The sequence below is a fragment of the Zonotrichia albicollis genome, chromosome 10 (assembly GCF_047830755.1).
Source record: "Zonotrichia albicollis isolate bZonAlb1 chromosome 10, bZonAlb1.hap1, whole genome shotgun sequence".
Lineage (NCBI taxonomy): Eukaryota > Metazoa > Chordata > Aves > Passeriformes > Passerellidae > Zonotrichia > Zonotrichia albicollis.
In genome coordinates, this window is record NC_133828.1 from 7698652 (window position 1) to 7724128 (window position 25477).

General features: G+C 43.4%; 2 protein-coding genes across 4 annotated transcripts in view; both read left to right on the forward strand.

The window, feature by feature from the left end:
* The window catches only part of NCKAP5 (NCK associated protein 5), a 223919-nt gene extending 221520 nt beyond the window's left edge, over positions 1-2399 (forward strand). For 2 of the 3 annotated variants that reach the window (XM_074547930.1, XM_074547932.1), the window contains exon 18: positions 812-2399. In XM_074547930.1, the coding sequence (XP_074404031.1) occupies positions 812-1084 (273 nt within the window). In that variant the 3' untranslated portion in view covers positions 1085-2399. The remainder of the gene's footprint in view (positions 1-811) is intronic. The other variant, XM_074547933.1, reaches the window with a different exon arrangement.
* A 642-nt stretch (positions 2400-3041) lies between these two features.
* On the forward strand, positions 3042-19440 carry LYPD1 (LY6/PLAUR domain containing 1). The gene is made up of 3 exons (XM_005487918.4): positions 3042-3557; positions 4496-4633; positions 17479-19440. Exons 1-3 carry the CDS (start codon positions 3506-3508, stop codon positions 17712-17714), a joined length of 426 nt encoding a protein of 141 aa, XP_005487975.1. The 5' UTR covers positions 3042-3505; the 3' UTR covers positions 17715-19440.
* Positions 19441-25477: the final 6037 nt, after the last annotated feature.

The following is a 25477-nucleotide window of genomic DNA, read 5'->3' on the forward strand; positions in this document are numbered from 1 at the left end:
AGGAGTTAGTTACTCAGATTTTGAAACACTCTGTATATGAACAGCAGGTCATTTTTATTGAGCTGCTCCCTACACAGCTCCCTAATGATTCCTTGGTCAGATCTCTGATGGAAAATACCAGTAGCTAACAAAGGGATACAATTATCCCGGTACAATCCTACTGTGTGTTTTAATATAATGTGCTAATACATTGTCCAGTGTTCCCACAGAATTACACCACTTCTGTGAGAAGTCCTGGCCAATATCTGATTGATTCTGGTCTGTGGGGATTGGCCCAGTTCACTGCAATTTCCTGTCTTGTTGCTTTCTTGTCTATTAGAGAGGGTTTGGGTTTGTGGAAATCAATAGGCTTATACATGCAAAATGTGAAGCTATTCCCTAGCAAGTTTCATTTGCATCCTTAATTTATGGAAAATGCTGTTTTCCCCTCTGCACTTTTCTCTTTTTTCAAACTCTACTTAAACAAATACCTGTTTAAACATACCCCCCAAAGTATTCATGCAGGAGAAGATCTGAACTCCTGTGAGGATGCTGGAGATGTTTAACTCATGCATAGCCAGGGTCTGCTGCTTAGGATATTAACAGCACTTGAGTGTTACCTAAATGGAGTCCTATTTGTCTTAGCAGAACCATTAAAGTTATGATTTATCTTAAAATGGACACTAATATTCTATTTAATCTTAACAGTTATTTAAGCATCTAACAATCTATTTCCTCTCACCCTGTGAACTTTAGAAAGATGGTAATTAATGGTGTACAATAGGATAACTTTTAAAGGAATATGCTTCCAATGTTTCTCTCACTTTTACAGAAATTGAAGCAAACTGAAGAAACAAAAGAAGATTCCCAGAACAGAGTCTCTAAAATTTCCCTGGAGTCTCTCAATAAATTTAACAGCAATAATGTACTTTTATTAGAAAAAGAGAAGAACTGTCTGAACAAGGCTGAAGGACAGAAGGAGGAACATGGAAAGAAGGAAGCAGCTTCCTCGGGCCGGCAGGACGTGGACAACTTGGAATCCCTGAGTGATTCCCTGTACGACAGCTTCTCCTCTTGTGCCAGCCAAGGCTCCAACGACGTTTAGGGACACTTCCCACAGGGATGGAGCTGGAGGTGAGCGTGGAGTGAGCAGGGAGAGGAGACTTTGCTTGGCAACTCCCCCTGGAGCTCGCTGTGCTCGCCTCAGGGTGTTCTGAGCTCCCGCCACACAGCAATAAGTCAGGGCAGCATCTCGGTGGTGCAGGGGGCTCAACACACCCAACACAACGAATAAAGTCTTAATTTTGCACTTTTGTCTATATTTGTACAGTTGTAAATACCTTGGGAAAATATATTTGTAGGGATACACGACAGCAATAAATATTAAATTGGTGCTATGCTCCTGTAATGGCAGATTACTAACTTAAAGAAGTTTGTGTGAATATTAACAAGAAAAGCTGTTAGATTTTTTAAAAAAAGAGTTATAATTGTCCTAGTCTTAAAACTGTATGTAGAAACACTGCATTTCCATAAACTTGAGCCTGCCAGGTTGTCTTTAATAAACTCTCGTGGACTCCCTTTTAGAAAACATATTTTATTTTTTCTTCTTAGTGCAATTCCATGCAGGTATTCTAGGGAAACATGCATTTCAGTTATTACAACTTCACAACAGGTGTCTTATTTCAAAAGGGTTTTGACTTTTGACATGGCAAGAAAATGAATAGATTAAAAGGCCTGATACTGCTGGCATTGGCTTCATCAATCATGCACATAACTGTTTGAAAGATCAGGGTCAAAGCAATTCACTGCTGACACAAACAGGGGTCCTGTAGGGAAGAGAACCACATCAACCACCCTGTACTTCTGGCTGCAACGTGGCTTTTCAACTTCCACCTCCTCTGTACTGTGCTCATTTCTCATCAAATTAAAAATGTACCATGCTGTGTTATCTTTTCTAGTCTCTGTTTAGTCTTAAGTAAATTCTGAACACTAAAATTATTTTTTAAAAAACAAAACAACTCCTGTCTGTGACACATTAAGATGTTGGTGCTAACCAGTACTAGTTCAAACATATCTTGGAGCAGGGGGATTGGGCTGTATTGGGTGTTCTTGTTTTTTTCTACAAAGGTTGTTTATATGTAAGGGAGAGTCTATTTCAAAGGTTCTGTGTATTTTTTCTAGATGTGAAGTATTTATAACTGCTTTTTGTACAGCAATTGTAAACTAGATATATTTGGAGTATTTCTAGACTCTACAGTTTCTTTAGCAGTTAATCTTTGAAATATTGTATGATCAGTGTTACTATTTTGTGCAATTTGTTATATTTTAATTCATTTCTGCTGTAAACTTGCATCGTCTTTTTCAACTTTTAAGAGATTTTCATTGAAAACACCTTTCGTAAATAAAACTTCTCTTGCCTACCGGTGCGTGCTGCGGGGTTTTGGGAAGGGGATGCTGTGACAGCTTGGGCTGGGGTCAGGGGGTACAGCTCCGGGACAGAGCATGGGCGGGCAGTGCTGGGGCTGTTAAACAGCGATTTCAGCTTAATTAACTCTTCCTTGGAGCAGAGCTGGGAAACGATCGCTGGGAAATAATCCGGAGAGGAGGCGACGCGCTGAGATGGTCCCAGCAGGGACGATGTGGGGGCAAACCCGGGGCTGACCCTGCCCTTCCCTCCCCACGGGCACTGCCCAGCCCCCGACGGCTCTCGCTACCCCATCGCATCCCATCGCATCCCATCCCGTGTGTCCGCGGAGGCTGCAGGCTCTGACCTCCGCGGCCCATCCCTCGCCCTTTCCCCCCCGTTTTGTTCCGCTGGGATGCCCTTTTAGGAGCTGGGAGGAGGGAATGGTAGGGCCGCGCCTCCCCTCCCTCCCTCCGGGGGCCGTGGGTGCCGCGGGGTGTCCGTGAGTGCCGAGCCCGGCCCGTCGCTCCCCGCGGACGCGCTCCGGCTGCCACCTGTGGGCTCGGCCGGGCGGGGACACGCAGGGACCGGGGTGACACGGCGCGGGCTCTGTGCCCGAGGAGCAGGGCGGGGATGGGATGGGATGGGATGGGATGTGCTGTGATGCGATGCGATGAGCAGCCCCGGCGGGCAGAGGGTCGCGGCAGCGCCGTGCGAGCTGGAGCCGGAGCCGAAGCCGGAGCGGGCGGTGCGGGGCTCTCTCCCCTCCCTTCCCCTCTCCTCCGTGGCTGAAGTTCGCCCGTGCCCGAGGCGCTCCCGTTGAGGTGCGGGGATCCCCGCCCCGCTCCGCCGGCATCACATGGTGCTGGGGGAAGGAGGGAGGGAGGGGGGAGCCGCCCCCCAGCCCTCGCTTCTCCTACAGTTTCTCCAGTCTCAGCGCTCAACTCCGGCGAGGCTGGAGCGCGGCGCTGGGCAGGGCGGGCTCCGCCGCCGCTCCCGGGGCGCCGCTCCGCAGCGGAGGCGGCGGGGAAGCGGCACAAGAGCGCGGCGTCTCCGCTGCACCCCGGCTTCTGATGCCCCTTCGCGACTGCACGCCAGCCCGGCGGCCGCGGCTCCGGGAGGATGCGGCTCTTCCTCCTCGCTGCAACTTTCTGGGGATTGTGCCTGGCGCCAGGTAAGGGCTCCGCGACGGCGCTGGAAACCTCCGTCCCATCGTAGCCCCTCGACGGAGCTGCTACGGGGCGCTAAAACCAACGGAGCGGCGGAGCCCCCGTCCTGCCCGCGGCTCGCAGAGCTCCTGCCGGTGTCCCCAGCGCAGCCCCGGTGCCTCTCGGCGGATGCCGCCCGCGGATGCCGGACCGGGGGTCGGTGCCAGCGGGGCTCCCAGCGGAGGTCGGGGGGCTCGTGCCGAGGTCTCCCCGCCGCGGGACGAGGGATGCGGGATGTGCCGGCGGAGCGGCTGCTGGCGAACCGCGGGAGCGCCTCGTTTGCATGATAAAGGCGGCTGGCGAGGGATGCTCCACCGCTTTAATTGTGCATGGCAAAATAGTAATTAAATAATTTGTAATTAATTAGTAGCTAAGTAAATCCGTCGGCGCAGATAAGAGCCGAAGCGTGTCTGTGAGCCGGGTTTCGCTCTGCGGGGCGCGGGTGCCGAGCGGCGGGCGATGGATGGGCAGCGGCTGCGGGGCTGCGCCGGTGCCGGTGTCGATGCCGGTGTCGGTACCGGTGCCCGTCGCCTCCTGGCGGCGGCGTCTCCAGCGCCGGAGCGGCCGCCCCGCGGAGAGGAGCATCCGCAGAGCCGGCAGCGCTTCTTTTACTTTATATTTGTCAAAAGGATACTTTGGCTGAGCTGTTGAATAGCCAGGAACAGCCAAATGCGAAGGGGGAAAGAGAAGGAAGATTTCCAGCACGTGTTGGTTGTTTAGTTTTTTATTTGTTTTGGTTTGTTTTTTTAATACTATTGCTGTTACTTAAGGGCAGGTTAGATGGAGCACCCGGTTGAGCAGGTGGTGTCCCTGCCCATGGCACGGGCTCGGAATGAGATGATCTATAAGGTCCTTTCCAAAAGAAAGCATTCTCTGGTTCTGAACAAATCTCTGTCTGTTCCAGGTTCGGGTTTGCAAATACAGTGTTACCAGTGCGAGGAGTTCCAGCTAAATAATGACTGCTCCTCCCCAGAGTTCATCGTGAACTGTACGGTGAATGTTCAAGATATGTGTCAGAAAGAAGTAATGGAAAAAAGTTTTGGTAAGAATTTGATAATTATTCCTCTGTTTATCTGGTTTAGCAAATTTGTTGCTTTTGGCTCCACCCATTCATGGTGCTCAGCTTCATATGAATCTCGAGTCCCCACCTGAAGGGACCGAATTCAGTGTCTTACACTTCTGAGTGGCATTGCAACTCAATGAAGTTAAGCATTTTCCTTTAAAACTGAAGGATGCAAGCCAAATGTTGATAAAGCTGGTTAAGACACAGCCTTATGGGTCTCTGATATAGTTCCCCAGCACTGGGAAATTAATAACAACAAGTTAGTTTAATCTCATTACAGTTAATTACATGGGCTTTTCCCCCAAGAGATAGAAGAGCATTAAATTAGTAATTCCCTCCTTTCTTTTATTTACTCAAGCAATTTATATACTCTGAAGATTCATCTTAAGGGATGGAAAGTGTGGTGATCTTTGCTTTCATCCATTAGAGAAACCATCAAGCAAAAGGGAAAAAGGGTTTTGTAAAAAAAGGGGGGGAGGGGGTGTTAGGGGGGAAGAGAAGGGCACAAATTGATTTTTCATAGCAATTTTTAATTTTTTTTCCCCTTACTGCAATTAATATTGAAGTTGATATATTAGGACAGCAATGTGTCCAAGAGGGAATCACCTGTGATTCTGCACCTTGCCTCTGTTGTCTCTTGAGCTGTTTTATAAATGGCTGGGCTGAGCAAACTCCTCTTCCTCCTCAGCCAGCTGCCCCACCTGTGCTGCTCATCTCAGGCCACTGTGTAATCAGGATAAATAATAATTGGTGTTACACGTCAAAAGTAGCTGAACTGCTGACACATTTCATCCTGGGTAGCACCATCCACAGTGACTACTGCTGTGAAACACTTACAACCCGTCCAATGTAGGGAAAAAATCTGGTTTTAAGCTGTTTAAAGGAAGATTAATCTGTCTTAAGTTATTCTTTTACTGGAGTATTTTATTTCAAAGGGGGGGTGAGGGTGTGAGACAGTAACAGCTTGCAAGGTACCTTTATCATCTTGAGTCTCTCTAAATGACTGCTTGAAGGCTTTGCTATCTCCACACCACAGCTTCTGTGGCACTTCCATGAGGTCAGACAGGATGTTTTGACTTGGAGGGCTCTAGATGTGGTAATAGATACAGACAGAAAAGTCAGATTTGAACTCTTTTCATGGATGCATAACGTGCCATTACTCCTGTGAGGAAATTGCAATACAGTAAATAAGTAGCTCTTAAACTCCTTGGTGGGTTTTTTTTTTCTGTACAATTTTATGTTTTTTTTCTTAGTAGATCCCTGGAATTTTTTTCCTTTAGGAGGTTACTAACATGCTCTGCATAGCAGGTGCCACTGTTTTATTACATTTACTTCTATAAATGCATTTCTTATTAATTTTAAGTTCAGAGATTGTAAATTTCTGCCAGTTAATAAGTTAAATTTTTACCTATTTCAAATTGAATGAAATTTACATTGCAAACTTAGTTTCTGTTACCCTCAGTCAATTTTAGAGAGGGTTGGTTGTAAAATAGAGATGATTCAGTTCATCATCCTTTATTGGTTTTATTCCTAATTGATATTTAAATGTGTGCAATATAAATGCCTTCCTCTCCCAAGTTTTATTTAATAATTCATTTTACTTCTACTAGTATATTTCATAACCTGATTCTTTTGGTTGTTGCTTATTACTAAAAGCTGAAATGTTTCAAGTATTGATTTTAATTTATAATAGACTCGAGTTAGAGCTTTTAACCCAGAAAATGAAAGATGCAAAGTTGCATTCATTTGACAGCACAATCTCCTAATTAGAGTTCTTTCCTCCTCAATAAATACAAAGGAGTGCAATTTTTGTAGGTTAACCCGTTTTTGTCATTAATAAAAGTAGCTGTGTGAGCGAGCAAAGTGCAGCAAGTTATCTCAAACTTTATTTAAAAGTCAGGTGCATTGTTCTGAGATAAAGCTCAGGGTGGGAGTGGGTGCCCATCCCTCTGCACCTTCCCCTGCAGGAGGCACCAGTTTGGGGGTTTTGCTGTCAGGGCTGCTCCATCAGGCTCTGTGCTGTGCAGAATTCCATTGCCTGCAGTGCAGCCCCACCTGTGCCCAGGGACCCTTCCATGAGTGTTTGCTGTGTTCAGGATAAAGATAAAGTTATAACTCAACACTGAGATGCTGCCACGGCTCTTCTGTGCCTCAGCTGCATTTCTGGGTTAAACTCCCTGTCCTGGAGGCCAAACAGGAGCCCTGGGCTGCTCTTCCCATTCACCTTGCACAAAGCTCCTCGTGCCTGTTCACACCTAACTCCTCCTCAGCTGCTCTAAATCCAGTGCTTCAGATCCCACTGGGCTCTCTCAGGATTTGTCTCAGCTCCAGGTGAGAAATAGCAGCAGCTCAGGCTTGTTCCTAACCCAGAGCTCAAAAAGTGGCTCTGATGTGAGCAGCTAAGAGAGCAGGTGCCAGTAACTTCTGTTTTGAATTAGATCATCAGGCATCTGATCTCAGCTCTTTGTTGTACCAGGTAGATATTTGCTCCTTTGGACAGCTGAGAATTGAGGAGCAAATAGTAAAATATTTTCCTCTCTTAAGGCTGAGTTGTAGTTTAAAATGTTGCCAGAAAAAGTTTAATGACTGTTAGAATTCTGTTCCAGTGGGAGATACAGAACAAGACAGTATTTTCCCTGTGATAAAGAATCTTGCTAATTAACTTGTTAATTAAATCTCAAAAAAAAAGAAAGAAAGAAAAAGCCTTCTTTTAGAGGGAGGAGTGATGAGAATGGAAAGTGGCACTCAAGACTGTACCACAAAATTTTTCAGTTTTTTATCCCACAGAAATGAATGTAAAGGATAAGTTTCTAGTGCATTCTTCAACTGGATAAGCAGGTGTTTGAAAACTGTGTAAATTGAGTGTTTGACAAAGGATCAAATTCTTACCATAATTCCACTTGCAGATACCTTGTGGCAATACCTGTGGTGGATTCCCTGCTCCCACTTGCCTCTCTCTTTCCACTCTATGGACTTTTAAATTGGACATGTCAGTGCTCCTTCATTTTTAGAATATATGCAGCAACAAAGAAATCCCACAGTATATTGGGTTCAAGTGAAACATCTTGGTGATAGATGAGTATATAGTGTGTATATGCTTTTATATATATTATATATCACAGAAAACATGCTGGTAATGATAGTCTTGCCTTTTACTGAGGGGAAGAGTTATCTGAGCATAAAGGCTGATCTAAAACCTACTTAAGGCAAAATGAAACTTGCCATGTGAACACATCAGTGAGGGATAAAGGAGGAGGATGAGGCAGCCAGCCCAGAGAGGTAGCCAGTCTCAATTTCTTGGAACTCCTCTGCAAGCAAACCTGCCCACGTGCATGTTTTGAACAATACACCTTCTGTTCTGAGCTAATTGTGAATATACTTTTACCAACTTTTGCAAGGAAAAAAATTATTCACTGTAGCAATGCCAAAACTTGAAAATATCAAGGATTTTTCCTTTTGCAAGCAAATGGGAAACAATCAGATTATTGTAATAATCTGCAATAAGAAATTTGGCTTATTTGTTTGGTTTACTATGGTCCATTTTAATGTATTTAATTGGTATATAATTCTGCAGTGTAGTTAAAGAAATTGGTGTGACTGTGCTTAAAAGTAGTGTATGGAAGCACCAAGAGCAAGATCAGCATCTCAGTGTTGAATTAGAACTTATCTATTTCTCTGAACTCTTTCCAGTACTGGTTTTCCCATATTTTGTTTTATCAGTGGCTGTGTTGTGTGATGAGTTGGGCTGTGGCAAATTGTTTACCTGTGATTATTACTTGGTTTTGCCATGATTGAGTTGTTCATGTGTCCAAGGACTACAGAACCACATACTTTTTTCTGTGTTCATGTATAGAATCCATTAGTACTAATATTAATTGCATATCAAGGGGAAATTATCAAGGATTTATATCAAGGGGAAATTATGCTCTGGTGTACTTTTATTGACAAAGTAATTAAATCAGCAAACAAAGTTTAATGTTGACAGAATTATTGTAGGCATTAAAGCTTTATAGAAGTTGTTGCATCCCCAGTATCCATTTAGAAACAGTAAGAAACATCTACTAAATTGGTGGTGGAATTTTTTTTCTTTTTTGATTTTCCTCTACACATTTTTGGTCAAAGGATATCAACATAACTCAACAGAATTTGTTGTGTCTGGGGGGCTTTTTTTGTTTTTTAATCAAAGCAAAGCACAATATAATAAATCTTTACTGACAATTTTAAAAGATAAATAAAAGTTTTGCATGGGACAGTTGGTACTTGTAACATCACATGTTGTGCTGCCAAGTGCCAGCAAAATGAAGACATAATGTCAACATTGGAAACAAAGTTCACTTTTGATACTGAATAAAAGACTTGCAGTGGACATTGTTAATTTGCACTGTATGCTGAACACTTGGATCTGTGGATACATTTCCATTCAGAAACACTTTTTCTTAAATTTCAAAGCCATTTCCTCACTTGTAAATTTTTTCCAATCTCTGGGTTTCTCAGAAAACTTCCAGCCACTTATGGAATGCACTGACTTGAGTGTGTCAGCTAAGGAGGAATTATGGGAGTGTTCAGCAGCTGCTGTTCTGACTGCCTTTCCATAAAGAAAAGCAGCAGTGGAGTTAACAGTTCAAGCAGTTTATGACTTAAAAGTCATGACAAAGATCCAAGTGCAGAGTGATGAAGGCTGCATTATTTTAAGGAAGATAGGGTATCTGGTCCAGTGAGTTCCATCTTTCACAGGATGTGGACAATAGCTTTTTATGTTATTTTATTTCCCAGGCTCGTATGAAAGATATACAAATGAATTTCGTGATGATACAGTGCCCACAGCCTGGTGTCTCTTAAACCTCCCCTGAGAGTTTCCTATTGCATTTCACACACAAATGAGTTTGTGTTTCCAATCCCTTTTGGAGCCTGACCCTGCCACTCCTCTTAGCTCCCAGTGACCTTATCAAAACATTGGCAAGAAGCTTTAATTAATCCAAACAGTTTTCATTTCCATTTTTCCTTTGTAGTGATTTTTTTTTTGAGAAACTTGACAAAACTGGATTTTGCCAACTTACCAGTAAGTCTTTGAAACTGGTAAAAGCCATATAAAACCCAGGAAAATCCTACTGTTAAGTTGAACAGGCTGTAAAACTCTGACTGTAAAAATAGCTAAAGATTTAAGAGCAGAATGAATTTCCAAAGTTCTGGCATGCAAGTGCCAGCATCTGAGCCATCCCACTGAAATTGGTAAGGACATTAATTAGGGATGCAGCAAGACTATTCACATGTGAAATTATTTCTGTGACGTTTTGCAAGGATGTAGCATTTCAACATTTGTAAAGGTGAAAGGCTTGTGGCTTCCCTTCAGCTCAGAATGTGAGGGTTGACAAGAAAAATCCTCATACAGAATTCTGAAAATTGAGTCCAAGTTCACCTCTTTCTCTACAGGATGAAGTATATTTAGGTATTGATGGCAAAGGACATTTAGATCTTGATTCCTTTGTATCAGGTAGGAGGAGAGGATGGGAGGCTGTGAGCCAAAGCTTTGCTGGGCAGATTGTGTGTTGCGCTGCTTGACTGTACATCCACGCTGGTGAGCAGGGAAATGAAGCAGAACAGTAGGAAACCAAAGAATTATTAGATATGCAGGTGAAAGCTGAGCTTTGATCTCTCATTTGTAGCCTCCTGTGGCTTCAAAAAATATTTGATAACACCACCATTAGCAGTTGTACTTCACTTTCCCAGCCTATGCATTTTTAAGCGTTTTAATGCCATGCTTCAGCTTTGCAAGCAGTGGCAAAGACTTTTTTGTGATTTTTTTTTTGTTGTTGTTAACAACACCTTTTGAGTCACATTTCAAGCACCAGAATTATAAGGCACAGCTTACAAAAAGATATCAGGGTAATCTAAACCCTTGTCCTCTGTCAGTTCACAATTGTCCAGTTTTCTTCTGAGCTGACTTTATTTCTGCAAGGTGTCATGTCAGGGTCAGAAGGAAAGTGATGAGGCCAGACTTTCATTGTCAAAAGCTTCCTGTTAGTTTCTGAAAAAATGTGCAACTTTTTAAAAGTGCCAAATGTATGGAGGATTTGAGATGATATTAGGTTTTCATACAAAATCATGATAACAATATGCTGAACCAGGTGAAAATAAACCAGGTGGTTTATTTTCATTTTGCAGGTGGCCAGAGTGGGCTGGGTTTGTTTTATTTTTAATAGAATTTGTATACTCCCTAAGAACCTAAAGGCATGAATGTGCTTTTATCTTGTCTATAGAATGCATCAAAGGGAGGACTAGGATGAAATAGATGCAGTCCTAAAACACAAGATTAAAAATCAGGAAGTGTGCGCATAGCTTTGCAGTAGATTTCAAGTCACATACTTTTAGTGCCCTGGGGTTTTTTTGGTCTGGAAAACATCGACCATGGTATCTCACAGTATTTAAGTAGCTGTTTACAAGGTAATTAGAAATTCTTGTGATACAATTCTAGCAAGGTGCAAATTATTTAAACCACTTGTCTCGTCAACTTTCCTCTCTGGAGTTCACAATAATTCTTCTTATCCTTGTGAAGTGAAACTTAGAGGAGTTGGATATTATCATATTTTACACTTGCTCAAATTGGGGTTTGGAGTTTTTGGGAGGGTTTTTGTAACAATGAATTTACGGCCGTGGCCAAAGTCTCTGTGTTGAGGAAGCTTAGTTCATACTTTAAACCAATAAGAACATGATCTGAGTAAAACTGCAATTGTTTGGGGAAGCACAACATCAAAAGAATGATTGATTGCTCTTCAATATTCAGTCACTTCTATGATATTTAGGACCTTATTAGATAAAAATATTTATAATCACTTTCTATAGAAAACAGCAAATCACAGTAGGACTCCTGGAGTCTGTCACTGTGTGAACAGGTACTAGCTGAGGAACTGATTATCATCATAGCAAAACCACTGAAGCCATAAAGAGATGGTCATAAAACCTAAGACAGAACTTAAAAAACATAATTTACAAACCTATTTGTGTATAGTCTGAATCCAATTTTTGTAGCATTACTGATACAGTAAAATGCAGAAATAATCACATTTATATTTTATGTTCCATAGAAGGTGATGTTCACCTGTTTACATGTTATCTTGCACTAGGATAAATTCTCATTTTATTTCCTGGCAGACATCAGAAAAGAGCTTTTGTAAGTCCTGCTGGGTGCTGAATTTTGCTTGAGTGCAGGGTAAGCTAGTGAAAGTTTAAGGAAAAAAATACAGAATGAAATATATGAATGAAATCACAAAGCAAGCGTGGCTAGGCAGAGCACACATCAAATTTATACACAATGAGAGGGAAAACTTGCAGATTGACCAAGAGCAGAAAATTGAAAGTTTTGGTGAAATAAGACAGCTGGGACTATGCAGGATATTCAAAGAAAGGAGTTTTAGTTCATAAGCACAGTCATCAACTTTTCTCTATGAGTAACAGCACTGAGAGAGCGCCCAAACAGATCCTGTGCGATTCATGCTAATGCAAGAGCTGGGACAAGACTGGGGGGGCTCCTCCTGAGTTCTGTGTGCTACACTGTGAATTATCCACTGTTGGCAATTTCCCAGCTTTTGCTTAGAAGAGATGGGCAAGATTTAAACACCCCATCTAAAAGAGCTGAGTGGAGGTTCTGTCAAAACTGTAAATGCACACCTCAAACTTGCCTTGATTACCTGCTGGCTTTCTCAGCTACTCACTTTAAGATACAAAACTTTTCAACTGCTCTTTTTTTGCTTTCAGCACCTGGTGCAGCCTTGAAAAGGCTCAAGGATGCCTCAGTGCTGGGCCCTAGTTGGACACAGACTTCTTTCTAAGCTCCAGAAGATTTATGAGGCAGCTTTGCCCAGAGCACGTGCAGGGGATTTTGCTGAAGCGCTGTTTGTGGAGTGAGCTGCACAAGGCTGACTTTCACACCTGTGCCTGTGAAATTGGTTATATGCATATAGAATAGAAAATATATAACATAAAATTAAAAATATACATATAAAATGGTGTAGAAAAAGCATTCTTTAAAAAAGTGGAGTGTCAGTGACAGCCCACAAAATCAGAGGACATCTGGCTTGGAAAGCTCAGTATTGGGCAAGGTGACACTATCCACTTGACTGAGGCAAGCTTAGAGAGGAGAGTTTGTGGCCATCAGGTCCTGGGGTGAAGGGCAGGGTTGTGATTTCCTGCTGAGTTGTGCCTTTGCAGAAAGCAGTTCCAGAGTAGCTGGATCACCATAGGAGTGGGAAGGTGACTTTTTTTGGAAATTAGCTCACTGATCTTAGAAGTGATGGCCTGGTTGGCTGTTTTGACTCTGTGCATTTTGCTCAAGGACACTCCTGAGAGTACAGGTGCAAGCTGGAGTTGCACACTGCTTGGATTCTGCTTGGCTCTTGAAAGGTGGAGAGTCATGCTGACACAGCATCTTTTTGTCTGCACCTCCTACAACAGAAGACTCAGAGGTGTCTAATAAGGTTCTTTTCAATCAGTGAGAGAAAAACCTTGGATCTTCTGGTGTCTGCTGCAGAAACAGAGTGTAAGAAGTAGGTGTGATGTCACCTTTTTTGGTTGTCCTAGAAACAAGTTAAGCTGTTATTCAGGAGAAATGCACTGGGCTGTGCAGGCAGGGTAGAGGAAAGAACACTCACTTTTGGATTGGAATAAATTGTTGCTTGAATTCTTTGTTAAAATCAAGACAGAATGCACTTGTGTGTGGACAAAATAGTGCCAGGGTACAGATGCACAGGACTAGACTGGATCCAGCTAAGAAAATAAATATTGCAAGCTGGAACTATAGAAAAGCCTTAAGATTTACACCCATCGCTTCATTGCAAGGAATAAGGCAGAAATATTAGTTTGGGCCTTGACACTGTCTAAATATGTGATGATTTGTGGAGCAGAGAGAGGTGTAGCCATGGCCAAGTTGTTTAGTCTAGAAATAAATTTTCAATGCCAAATTTGAGCCAAAATTTGCTTAAAAAAAAAACCCTGAAAACAAACATGGCTGTTGTAGGTATATGTGATAGGAGAGGGTGTGGGATATAAGCACATTATCACACAGCTGTTCTAGCTCTGTGCAATCCCTTCTTTTCTTGAAATTTCTTGACTTGCATCCCACAAACCTTGAAACCAAAATAATGGAAAATCTGTTGGTCACTAGTAGGTCCTTCACAGTAAAACATCCTTGTAATACCTAAACTGTTGTTGGGAGTCTGCTGAATCCGTGAAAAAGTACAAATTACAAATTACATACATAAAATAATTGGGCAATAAATACACTAATTGGGTAGCTGTAAATATGCTAATTGATCACTGATGTCAATGGTTAGGGGTGGGTAGCTGGGAATGACCCCATCCCAGTAAAAGCAGCGTGTAAAAAGTGAATCTCCTTGCTTAGCCAGTGACTCAGAACAATCTGAGGTAAAAGAAAAGCTTCCAGAAAGGTTTGCAATTATTTTTCTGGGTGATATGTTAATGAATGCATCGGGCTGATTGCTCAGGCAAGAATACCCAGTAATTAGCAGTTATGTCTGTGCTATGAGTCTTGAGAGGCAGATAACCACTTTGAAGATCTGTCTGCAGTTCAGCCTGCTGGTGGCAAATGATTCAGGGAGATCTTGGGGATCGTTTGGAACTGGCTCAGCAATGCTGCAAGGGTTGAGGAGAGATCTCAGGGTGTAACTCAGAGATAGAGAGGAGGCTGCTGTCCTGGCTAAAAGGGGGTGAGCTGAAGTTACTGGGGCCCATTTACCTGTTTGCTGGACTGATGAGATGGGGTCCCTGCCATCAGATCATAAAAGTCAGTTGTACTTGTGTATTTCCTACCAGAATTAGGAGAGGACGAAGGTTCAGGAGTAAGTGAAGTCACTGCACAAGTGTTTTTAAAATGTCACACCTGCAGTGCTAACATTTCCTCTTTTTCCACCAGCTTCTGTGCCTGTTTGCATTGTGTCTTCCTGTCAAGATACTGCAGAACCAGAGAGAGAGAGAGAGCACAGCCTTTCCATGCTGAGCAAACTTGCTTCATACCTGATGCTTTGTAAAAAGCACTTAGTGTGAGAGCAGCTGGTTTGTGACATCAAGAGACTCTATCAGTACTCAAAGGAAAAAATCTTGGATGTGAAGGGCATGTTAGCTGTTAAAAACCTGATGGAAATGCTGGTTTTTTTTAAGTAAAAAAATCTTTCTAAAATTGAGATTACCAGAACAAGGAATGGGAATAAGCAATCATTTGGGTGTGAAATTTCCTATTGTAAGGCATTTACTGAAAAGCCACTGGAGAAGTGTTACAAGGGGATTTTGCTGCTAGTCAGATTATTCTCCCTATTTAGGTGTGAACATGGTCCATCTGTTCATGAGACTTTGAGTAGTAAAATTTCAGTCTGTGCAGGAATACTGTGTTTTGACTTTACAGGGAGCTCAGGATTGTTCTATGGGATTGGTTCTGGAGAACAGATCTGTTGTAAACACACGGAGTTAAGCTGCAGGACTTTGATTTTTTTGCAGGAGAGGTTTCCTAGAGTTGTCTGGTGAAAACCATGCCTCAGAGGGCATCATCTAATTGTTCACAGCAGTGAACAATTCCAGTCTCCTAATCTATGGGAGAAGTGCAAAGTGTGATATTTTCACACTATAAATTATCCAAACTAATAAATCACTAGTTCAAGTTGTGAACAGAGCTTTGCAAGAAACTGTGAAAAGCAAACAGCAGGAAGAGAGTGATCTATAAAATGATGGGAATAGGAAATCTGGCAGGGTCAAAAGCTTTTTAGAGGCTTGGTCTTTGAGGGGAAAGTCAAATTCACTGCTGTTCATATGGAAGACTGAGGAATGGCTGAGTTTGGTGGGTGTTTGTTGCTCAGGGAAATAATCTGTGATGGGGAGATGCAGGATCAGGTCATTGTGCATGGTTTAATTGAATACAGGAGTCCTTTCTCAAGAGAGAAGGGGAAGGAAAAAACACTGATTGTAGCCATGGGAAGGGTCATATCTGTCTCTGCTCTGGGAAAACTGCAGGAGGAACATGGCCAAAGCACCAGGTCTTTTTGGGAAACATCAGCTGAGATTTTGGTATTGTAAAGCCGATCAGTGGCAGCACCAGTGAGGCTCTTTGACAGCAGTGGTTTGTCAGCAGAGACAGAACTCCCTTCTTTTTGCAAAGTGTAGTAATAAAGATTGCATTGCTTGATCTGAGTGCCTTTGCTGTTACAGGGAGAACAGCCCACAGCTCCTCTTCCTTCTTGAGAAAAGGCTCTACCTGCTGTGTTGATTGATTGAAGCTCACGGGAGACAGAGGAAGATTTAACACTCACTTGAGGGCTTCTCTTCATAAGTTCAACGAGATAGATAGCCTAAAAACACATTTCAAAGTTGAGATTTGCAGATGGAGAGCACAAAACCAGGAAACCCCAGCATTCTTGGGATGGCAACAGTGTTGTGACAGTATAAAAGAATTGCTTTAATTAAAAGTCTCTGAAGACAGGAAATCCTTCTTTCTGAGCACAGCCCAAAGAAAGGGTGTTCTGCTGCTACTCCCAGCACTCAGAGGTGCAGTGGCTGATGCCAAATTACAGAGGTTTCTCCTGGACCATGGAGGTGCTGTAGTGGTTATTGAGTCTCTGGGGACTGAACAAATATCTGCAGGCACTGTACATCCAGCACCAGGGTTATATTCCCTCCTCACTCCCTCCAAAAAAAGTCATCACTGTGCATTTAAAGATGTTTTGGGACCATGCCACTGGATGCAAAGGCACCATTCTCCAAGGGAATCCTGTCCCCTTGCTTTTCAGGTGAAAAAAACTAAAAACTTTTTGAAAATCCCATATTCAAAAAAAATAGTGATTTTATCATCCTTAGGAATATCCCTACTACTTTTTGTAACTTCCAGCAGGCAAGCCTCCATTATCTATTTCTATTATGTCTATGTTTTTCTAAGACAAAATTTCTACTGTAACACTTGCAGGAAAATTTTGGAGTAATGAGGTGCGGAACTGCCATAATAGTTTTCTACTGTGATAGAAGAAAATACAATTGTGTATTTTACAGCCTTTATAAACCATGTTAAAATACCAGCTAAAATATATGCATCAGAATGTACTTTTTTCAGTTAAAAACAATCTGAGAAATTATAAATTAACTTATTAATTAAAATTACATTCAAAAAGGGAAGACTTTCAACTCAAGAAAGACGTTTCTATAGAAATGGAAATTTTTGTTATTGAGGGTATTAAACTTCAAAGATATGCAAGAACTGAGATTACCTGGAAAAGTACTTCTAATTCTTCTTCAAAAAAAAATTTAAAAGGGGAGGGAGGAGGATGAAAGTTTTGCTTATAATCATCCTCCTTTTACTCCTAGTTACCTGTCTGTGTGTGGCAAAGGAACAAGAAAAGGAAAAAAAAACTTCTCAAAAGACAAATGAAGAGCATAGAAAGCTGTAATTACTTAGACACCTCAACTCAGACATGTTCAGCAATAGAAACAAAACTAATTTTCTCACTAATTGCATTTCAGTTATAGCTATTCAAACAGTTTATTCTGAAAGATGAAGAATTCCAGCTATAAAATGCACCATTTGATATACATTATGCAAATTAAGTCTGTCATATTTTTGGTTCCAACCAGGATTGAAGTACAGAGCAATCCTGGTTGGAGCAATCGCGGTGCTTGGCAGTGCGGGGCTGTTTGTCCTGTCACTGCTGGGGTGTCTGTCCTGAGCACCAGCAGTGCTGTGGGGCACGGAGAGCTGGCTCGGCAGCTGCCTTAGGGCAGGAATCCCGCTGTGAGGTGTTCCCCTCAAACGGAGTAACCCTTGTTGTGTGTCGCAGGGATCATGTACCGCAAGTCCTGCGCCTCCTCGGCCGCGTGCCTGATCGCCTCCGCCGGCTACCAGTCCTTCTGCTCCCCTGGCAAGGTCAACTCCGTCTGCATCAGCTGCTGCAACACCCCGCTCTGCAATGGACCCCGCCCCAAGAAGAGGGGCAACTCTGCTGCGGTGCCCAGGGCACACATCATAACCACTCTTCTGCTCCTTAAATTGGCTCTGTTGCTTTCGTACTGCTAAACTTCAAGCAAGCTGGTTTGTTTGGTTTGGTTTCTTTTCCCTGATGCAATTTGTTCCGCATCCTTCTTTCTTCAAAGACGCTGCAATTATTTTCTGTTTGTTTCCAAATCCCTGTCAAGAGCAAGGGAAGTTCAGTAGTTGTGTGGAGAAGAGGGGCTGATATTTTTGTCAGCTAATGAGTTCATTTAGCAGATTGAATTTCCAGTGTGCACTTAAAAATCCCAGCAGGACACAGAACTCCTGTTCCTTTCACATAACTGGAAACAAACCCATCCGCGTTATTCCTTTTGCCATGTTGTCCCTTTCCTGGGTCATTTCAATTTCCATCTTTTTAAGCTCATTGCTAAGCAGTAACTTTGCCTTATGAGGTCACACTTGGTGTTCACAGAGGCCATTCTGAGCGGGCTCTGAGCCGCTCTCGAGGGGCTCCAGGCTGGGATCTGAGGGTGCAGAACCTGTCTCCTGTGGGCTGCAGCCGGGCGTGGGCTCCTTCTGGAAGGTGCTCAGGAAAACTTTGGAGTTGCCCTTGGTGGAAGAGCCGCGCCTGGAGGACACGAAGAGAAGCGGGCGCAGGGAGCGGCTGCTGCGCGCCGCGGAGCTCTGGTTGGCCCTGAGGAACCGCTCCCTGTTGGCGTGCTGCAGCGTGAGGCGGCAGCACAGCACCTGCAGGAACACGCTGCGGAACTGCTGCGAGGAGATGTTGTACAGCAGCGGGTTCACCACCGAGCTGAGGTAGAAGAAGATGTCGGCGATGGGAAGGAGGGTCATGTAGGCTCGGAAGTAGGGGTAGGTCCAGTCCTGCTTGGGTTTGGCGGCTGCCATGATCCTCCGGACCTGGTTGGGCATCCAGCAAACCGCCAGAGTGGCGATGATCAGTCCTGCGGGCACAGAGAGCAAGAGAGAGGTCTGCATATGTGGGGGAAGACACATGAAACGCCATCAGTTCTGCACTTACTTGTTAGGAAATGGTACCAATTTTTCAGTGTTTTGCTTGACAGCTTTTTCTGCCAGTAGCATTTTTTGTTTGTTGTTTTTAATAACTGTTACAAGGTCATTGCAGCACATGCTCAGACAAAACACTGCATAGTGCTTGGATGGTGTTTCTTTGTACCTGTTGTCATTTATTGGTTTTCAGAGTGTTCTTTCTCTGATCATCTGTGTCTTTGGAAAGAATATGGTTTTAGTTTGGTTTCTGCTCTTACATTTCTTCTGTCTTTCCCTTTACTTTGAAAAACAAACACAATAAATAGAACCTATAGCCATATTAGATCAGGCAATACCCAGAAGAGATCAGATTCTTGTTTGTACTTTACAAAAAAGAAAATGTATGCATAATAATATATTTCGTGTTATTTTTGGTAGATTTCCTCTTACAGAAGCTATTTTTAAGTAAAATATGTATGGATCTTTTTATGGTAATTAAGATATGTTGGGCTTTCTTAAAAATCAAATTCCAGTGGAATTAAATGATGAATGTAAATGAGAAAAACCCAAGCCTAGTCATGAAAGTGTAAGCAGTTTCAGATTGTAAATTACGCTTTAAAATGTGGTATCTGACCATTTTGTATTTATATGTAAATATAAATACATGTTGCTGCATCACTAATGGCATTAAAAAGGGGTGGCTGAAGTGTTGGGTGTCTCAAAATTCAATGGATTGAGTTCTGCAGGGTGCAGCAGCCCTGCAGGAACGTGCCAGTGATGGAGCAGGAGCAAGGCACCTCATGGCATCCTCTGTTTCTCTGTGTGCCAGCACTGGAAATCTGCCACCCTGTGACATCCCAGGTACACAGAGTCACTCCTGCTGCTACTGCTCCCCCAGCAGTGCTGGCTCACAGGGCAGCCTCCAGTCTGCTGTCCCCTCTTTGCCTCTCTCTGTGCAGGAGCTGTGTCTCACACCCGCTCTGGAGGGAGCAGAAGCTGCAGCCTGGCTGCTCCCCTGGGCAGGGAGTGTCCTGGTGGGGCAGCTCTCATCCTGTGTGTCACCTTGTTAACCTCATCCAGTGCCTGACCCTGCTCCCAACAGCAGCACAGAAGATGTTTAATTCTTACTTCTCTAGGCTGAGTCAGATTTCCCCCACTGGACAGGTCACTGTAGCAGTGCCACTCAGAAATAGCAGGGTTTTGAAGCCAGGAAAAGGATACTTCACTAGCAGGAAGATGTGAATGTAGCAGGGAATAGAAGAAAGATTTTTCATAACTTTGAAACTGCCAGAGCTCCATCAGGCTCTGTCCAAGTTCTCGCCACCAGTACCCCCAAGCAAAGAAAAGGTATGAAATGCCTTTAAAAAAAAATTAATTTTTTTCATAAAAGGGATAATTACTTTAACGAATTTATTATCTCCCTGAATAAGATACCAAATAAAAGCTGTCCTTTGGATCCCTTGCTTCTGTAATCACTTACTGGGGTAGTGATTGGGATGGGGAAGTAGTAGATCTTAAACAGTACTGGCTTAAGAGCCCCGGAGAGCTGTTGTTGACAGGCCAGCAGTAAATCCATCACCAAGACCTTTGCCATTTTCAGTTCTTTACCTACCAGAAGTCTCCTCAGCCACTGTTCCTTTGCTCTCAGTCCCACAGTCCCTCCCTGCCCCTGCTTTTCCCCTGCCACCTTGCCTCACTGTTCAGTGCCTGCTGTGCCTCTGTGATCTGAATTTTGTATTAATCCTGCAAATGTTTGTGGCCTTCAGTGCTCTTTTCCTGCTGTCAGCTTAACAACTATAGGCTGCCAGTCTTGGCATGGGCCAAAAGAAAATAAGGCCCCTTCAGCAGTGACTTGTGATGAATCTTATAAAAAGGCAGTGGAAGGATTTTATTGCTTCACCGGGGCTTTTTGTCTGGTGCATCTTAAACACAAAAGTTCACAAGCCCAAATCTGTGGAATTCTCATCAAATTTCACCAGAAGATCTCTTTCAAGTGGGAAGAAAATAAGCTGTATTGTACAATTTTATTTTATTTTTTTGTTCTTGGTTAGAAACAGGATACTTCATCATGCTGATTAATAGTTTCCTAAATTATGAGTGCTGCTGTGAAAAACTATGAGCAAACAATGCATGCAATCATTTTTAAAGCCCAGCTACATTGCTCTGTCTGATTTTTTTTTTGCTTCTATCTGAATTCTTTGGCATTGACCTTTCTTTTTAATTCAAACTGCCAACTGCTTAAGATACCTCCTTATATTCTTCAGCCCCTTTTGTTCTGGAGAAGTGAGTGTCTGGTAGTGTGTACAGCCAGTGAAAAATGAGCTGCTTGTGCCCTTGTGCAGCACAGGCAGGTTTGTCTCTCGGGGGGCAGGAGGGGATGGCTGCAAAACTGTTGTTTCCCAGGGATGACTAATTGTTCATTTTCACACTCTGAGAAAATGTCTGTTGACTCAAAGGAGATGCACCATGCAAATAAACATGCTGACAGACTCACAATATTTTTCCCAGCTTTCACACTTGACATGGCAGTGTGGAGTAAAGGGAAGCTCAGCAGAAGAGCAGCTTGGGTGTGACCATGTTCGCAGGGGTCCCAGGATGAGGGAAGAGATGAGGATCTGACTCCATGTTTCAGAAGGCTTGATTTAATATTTTATGGTATACATTATATTAAAACTATACTAAAAGAATAGAAGAAAGGATTTCATCAGAAGGTTGGCTAAGAATAGAATAGGAAGAATGAATAACAAAGGTTTGTGGCTCGGACAGAGAGTCCAAGCCCGCTGACTGTGATTGGCCATTAATTCCAAATGACACCAGTCACAGATGCACCTGTTGCACTCCACAGCAGCATATAATCATTGTTTACATTTTGTTCCTGAGGCCTCTTAGCTTCTCAGGAGGAAAAATTCTAAGGAAAGGATTTTTCAGAAAATATCATGGCTACACTCAGGAAGCCTCTGAGCTCAGCACTGCTGCTGTCAGGCTGAGCCTGGATTTGGGCTCAGGAGTTTGTGCTGTGCTGCTGTGCCAGAGGTGCTTAAACAGCCTCAACCAGCTGGAATGGAAACCACGCTGAATCTTGCACCAGCACTGATGTATTTTTCCTGTGAGCTTGCTGCCTGATGGGAATAATTCTTCACATTTCAGCTCATGTCCATCTTTGCCTTCCACTCCTTCTCATTAAAGAGAGAAAGATCAGTGGCTCTGGTTTTTCCACCCCATTTTCCTGACCACTGCATGGAAGTGACACAGAGCCGAGCTTTATCTTCCATGGAATAACAATGTTTATAACAAAGTAATGCTGTGGTTTTGCAACCTCCATCACTGGTGCTTGAAATTTCCAACTCACATTTGAATTATTCCAGTTCAGTCATCAGAAGGGCATTAGAAAAATGCCAGCAGAAGCCAGGAGCCCTTGTGTTACCTTCTGTAAGTAAGAACATCTCAACCTTTAAATAAGAGCAGGAGCTTAGAATTCATTTAACATTGATTTAGTTATTTCAAGGTAACAAACAAAACAAAAGACATGAAAAGGTCCTTCACTAAAACTACATTATAAAGTTAAACCATAAACAAGCCACAAAAGAGTTTACTCCAAAATAGGAATTACCACATCCTACTACTGTTTGAATCTGAAAAGAACCCAGCCCAAGCCTCTTTACAAACAAAGCATACAAATTTAACAACACTTTAAATTTGGTAATCATTATTCTAACTTCCCAAAAGTCAATCTCACAGTATTAATTCTTAATATGTGACAAAGGATCATTTATGTAATAAAATAAACCTAGCATTTAAGTGCCACTAGTATAAATATTCATTGCTGGCAGAGAATAGGAGTTTGGCAGTCATCTATCCCTTAGCAATACTTTTTTATTACTCAGAAAATTCCTCTGGGCCATAGGGGACTGAATTAAATTCATTATGAACTTTATTGGGAAGGATTTTAAATATGTGCAGATGTCTGGAAGAGAGGGCTTCCTTCTCCACACTTCCCCTTGTTCTTCTGTTGAATAGAATTTTGTCCTTTTTTTTCTATACCTAAGCACTTAAATCTGTCTCCTTTTAAAACCCAGTGCTTTGCCTCTATCCTGGCTGCTGCCAGCCATCCCCAAAAGCCTGAAATTGTCAACAAGATGATAATTGCCACCAGACAGTGCCAAGAACAGGTTTCCTCTGGCTGCCACAGCCCCTTAGCTGAGGCTGTTGGTGACCTCAGGTACAGAGTCCTTTGCCTGTGCACTTCACCCTGACCATCCTGGTGGCTCAAGGTCTGCCAGGCTCTGCTGATGCTCCATCCCAGCCAGCCCAAAGCACAGCCAGACCTCAAACTTTGCCCCTCTGGGGTCTGATTAATGACACAAAGGCGGGCTCCCAGCATCTGCTTGTAAACTGACATTTAAATGGCAATTGCCAGTGGAATACAAGCATATGGTTACTGAGCTGTGAGTCAAGTGCAGGCAGGAATGCAATTGGTTCAGAGGAAAAGCTTTTTTTAGTGTTGGTTTCACTTTTGTGTGCTTGGCCTGTCTATACTCAAAGGCACAACGTGACACTAATGCTTAGTCACAAAGTCTTCAAACAGTGCATCAGAAGTGCCAAGAAGTCCCAACAGAGGAAGAAAGACCATCTTTAATTATTAAGTTTACCATCATAAAGCAATGCTAATTACAAGGAAAGCACTTGGTCCCTACTGGGTTCGGCTACAGGCTTTGAAAACATAGCAAAGATACCTCCCCACTAATCAGGGTCTCAATGGTCTCAATATCAGCCACTGATAACTCAGGAGAAGGGAGAAAAAGCAAAGACAGAAGTACTAATTAAATGGTACTTTCAGGAGGTTTTAGGTTGTATTTTTGTTACGTTTATTATTTTAACCATGAGAAAAATCTTGGGTTTTGTTAGAAATAAAGTCATAAGGCACTAGCTTATTGTCTTCCTAGCTTCCAGGAAGAGTCAAGGCATGAAATGCAGCCTTCAATCACTGAGATGACCTTCCCAACTGCAGATCAATGCAGTGCTGCCTCCCAGCATCCACAGCTGCTCCCTGCCTCTACTCTGCTGCTGCAGCTCCCTGCATGTCAGGAGGCAGCTGCCATGTGCTTCTTGTCTCCTGACAATTGCCATTGAAATGTCAGCTTACAAACAGCTGTTGCTGTCACTGCTGCAAGCTTGGCCTGTAAATGCAGCCAGGAAAGCTGGCAGAGTGATGGAGCTGCCCCTGGGCACTGCAGGCTGCTCTGCCTCGGTGGGAAACTGAGGCAGGCTGGAGCTCCTCCAGCAGGGGGCTGTTTTCCATGCTCTCCAGTCTCAAGGATCTCCTGTTGGTTCTTCCTTGGACAGGGAAGAGTCTGCAGCAGTTTCTGTGCTCCTCATGCAGCTGGGTAGAATTTCAGACCCAAGCCTGCAGCTTTTACCAGCTCCTGGTGAGTCCCTGGTGTCAGCCCCTGTCCAAAAGTGACTGGAGCCCCACTATCTCTGACCAGAAGGGTGTGCTGGGGGCTGGGAAACAGGAACACAGCTTCCACTTCTGCTCCCAGCCCCATCATTGCCTCCCCCATCGTCTCCCTTAGGTTTAAGGGCAGAAAGTTTTAAAGCAAGATGCACAGAGGAACTGCAGTGTCTCTTCAAGGCTTCTGGGGAAATTACAGTGTTTGTGCCAGAGCTGGTATCTCCACATAAAAGGGTCTGTATAGCACAAATCATGTGCTAGAAGGCCTTTGTACACCCTAAATTAGTCTTGTGATACTGCCAGGCATGCATCCTTCTTGTACAGCCTGTCATCATCTCTAGGAAAGCTCTGCCTGGCTCTCCAAGATCCAGAATAAGGGCAAAAAGGCAACAGGACAGATCTGAGGGATAATCCTCCAGGCACAGAGAAGTGGCCATGCTCCTCTTGCCCACACACCATTGCAGCAGGCCCAGGCAGGCTGCTGGGCTCTCTGTGGCCCCAGAGTGCCCACAAACCCAGCTCCAGCTGGCCCACAGACACACACAGCTGTGAGATAAACCTGCCACAGGGCCCCTGTCAGATCCAGCTGTGTGCCCCTGTCTGGGCAGAGATTCCCAGCTGGGTCTCAGATCAGCCCTGTCCCTCCTGTCCCTGCCCTGTGTCCCTGTCACTGTGGGCGCTGAGGCAGCTCCTGGGCACAGAGTCACTGCAGGCAGCACCACCAGGTCTATAAAACACAAGGGGAGGTTTCACTGCCCTTACCAGGGTACTCATGGCCATTAATCTCCCATCACCCAATCTGTATTCAGTGCACAATGCCACAGCCATCAGTAAGGGTTTTGCTTGAGTGAGGGCTGCACTGTGCTCCATGGGCAGGATAAACTTCTAACAAAGATTAAAAACAGGAAAAGAATACTAATAATACAAACTTCTCCCTTGCCCCTCTCAACCACGTGCAAGTTTCTTCTGCTGAAGGACAAACATTATAGTAATAATAAGCACATATTGATGCATGTTGAGGAGAATATAAAATATATTAACCTGAGAGATAAATATTGATACTGCTTTGTCCATGTCAATATTTAGTTCAAGGGACAATAAATTTTGATATTCACTGAAACAAGTCAATACATGTATTGCCTCATGCATTTTCTATAAGCTCAAGTTATTCAAAAATTGTCCTTTTTTTTATCCTCAACTTTGAGAAGCACAGATTTGCCTCTCAGAAATGCTTCTCTGTAAGAGAAGAAGGCAATAAGGAAACTAGCCCTACTCAGGCAGGGAGAAAAAATGAGAAGATGTGGCTAGTGTCCATCTCCCAGGGATTTCCCATTCAGCTTTTCTAGCCACCAGGGAGACCCTCAGGCTCCATGGGCTCTGACACTGG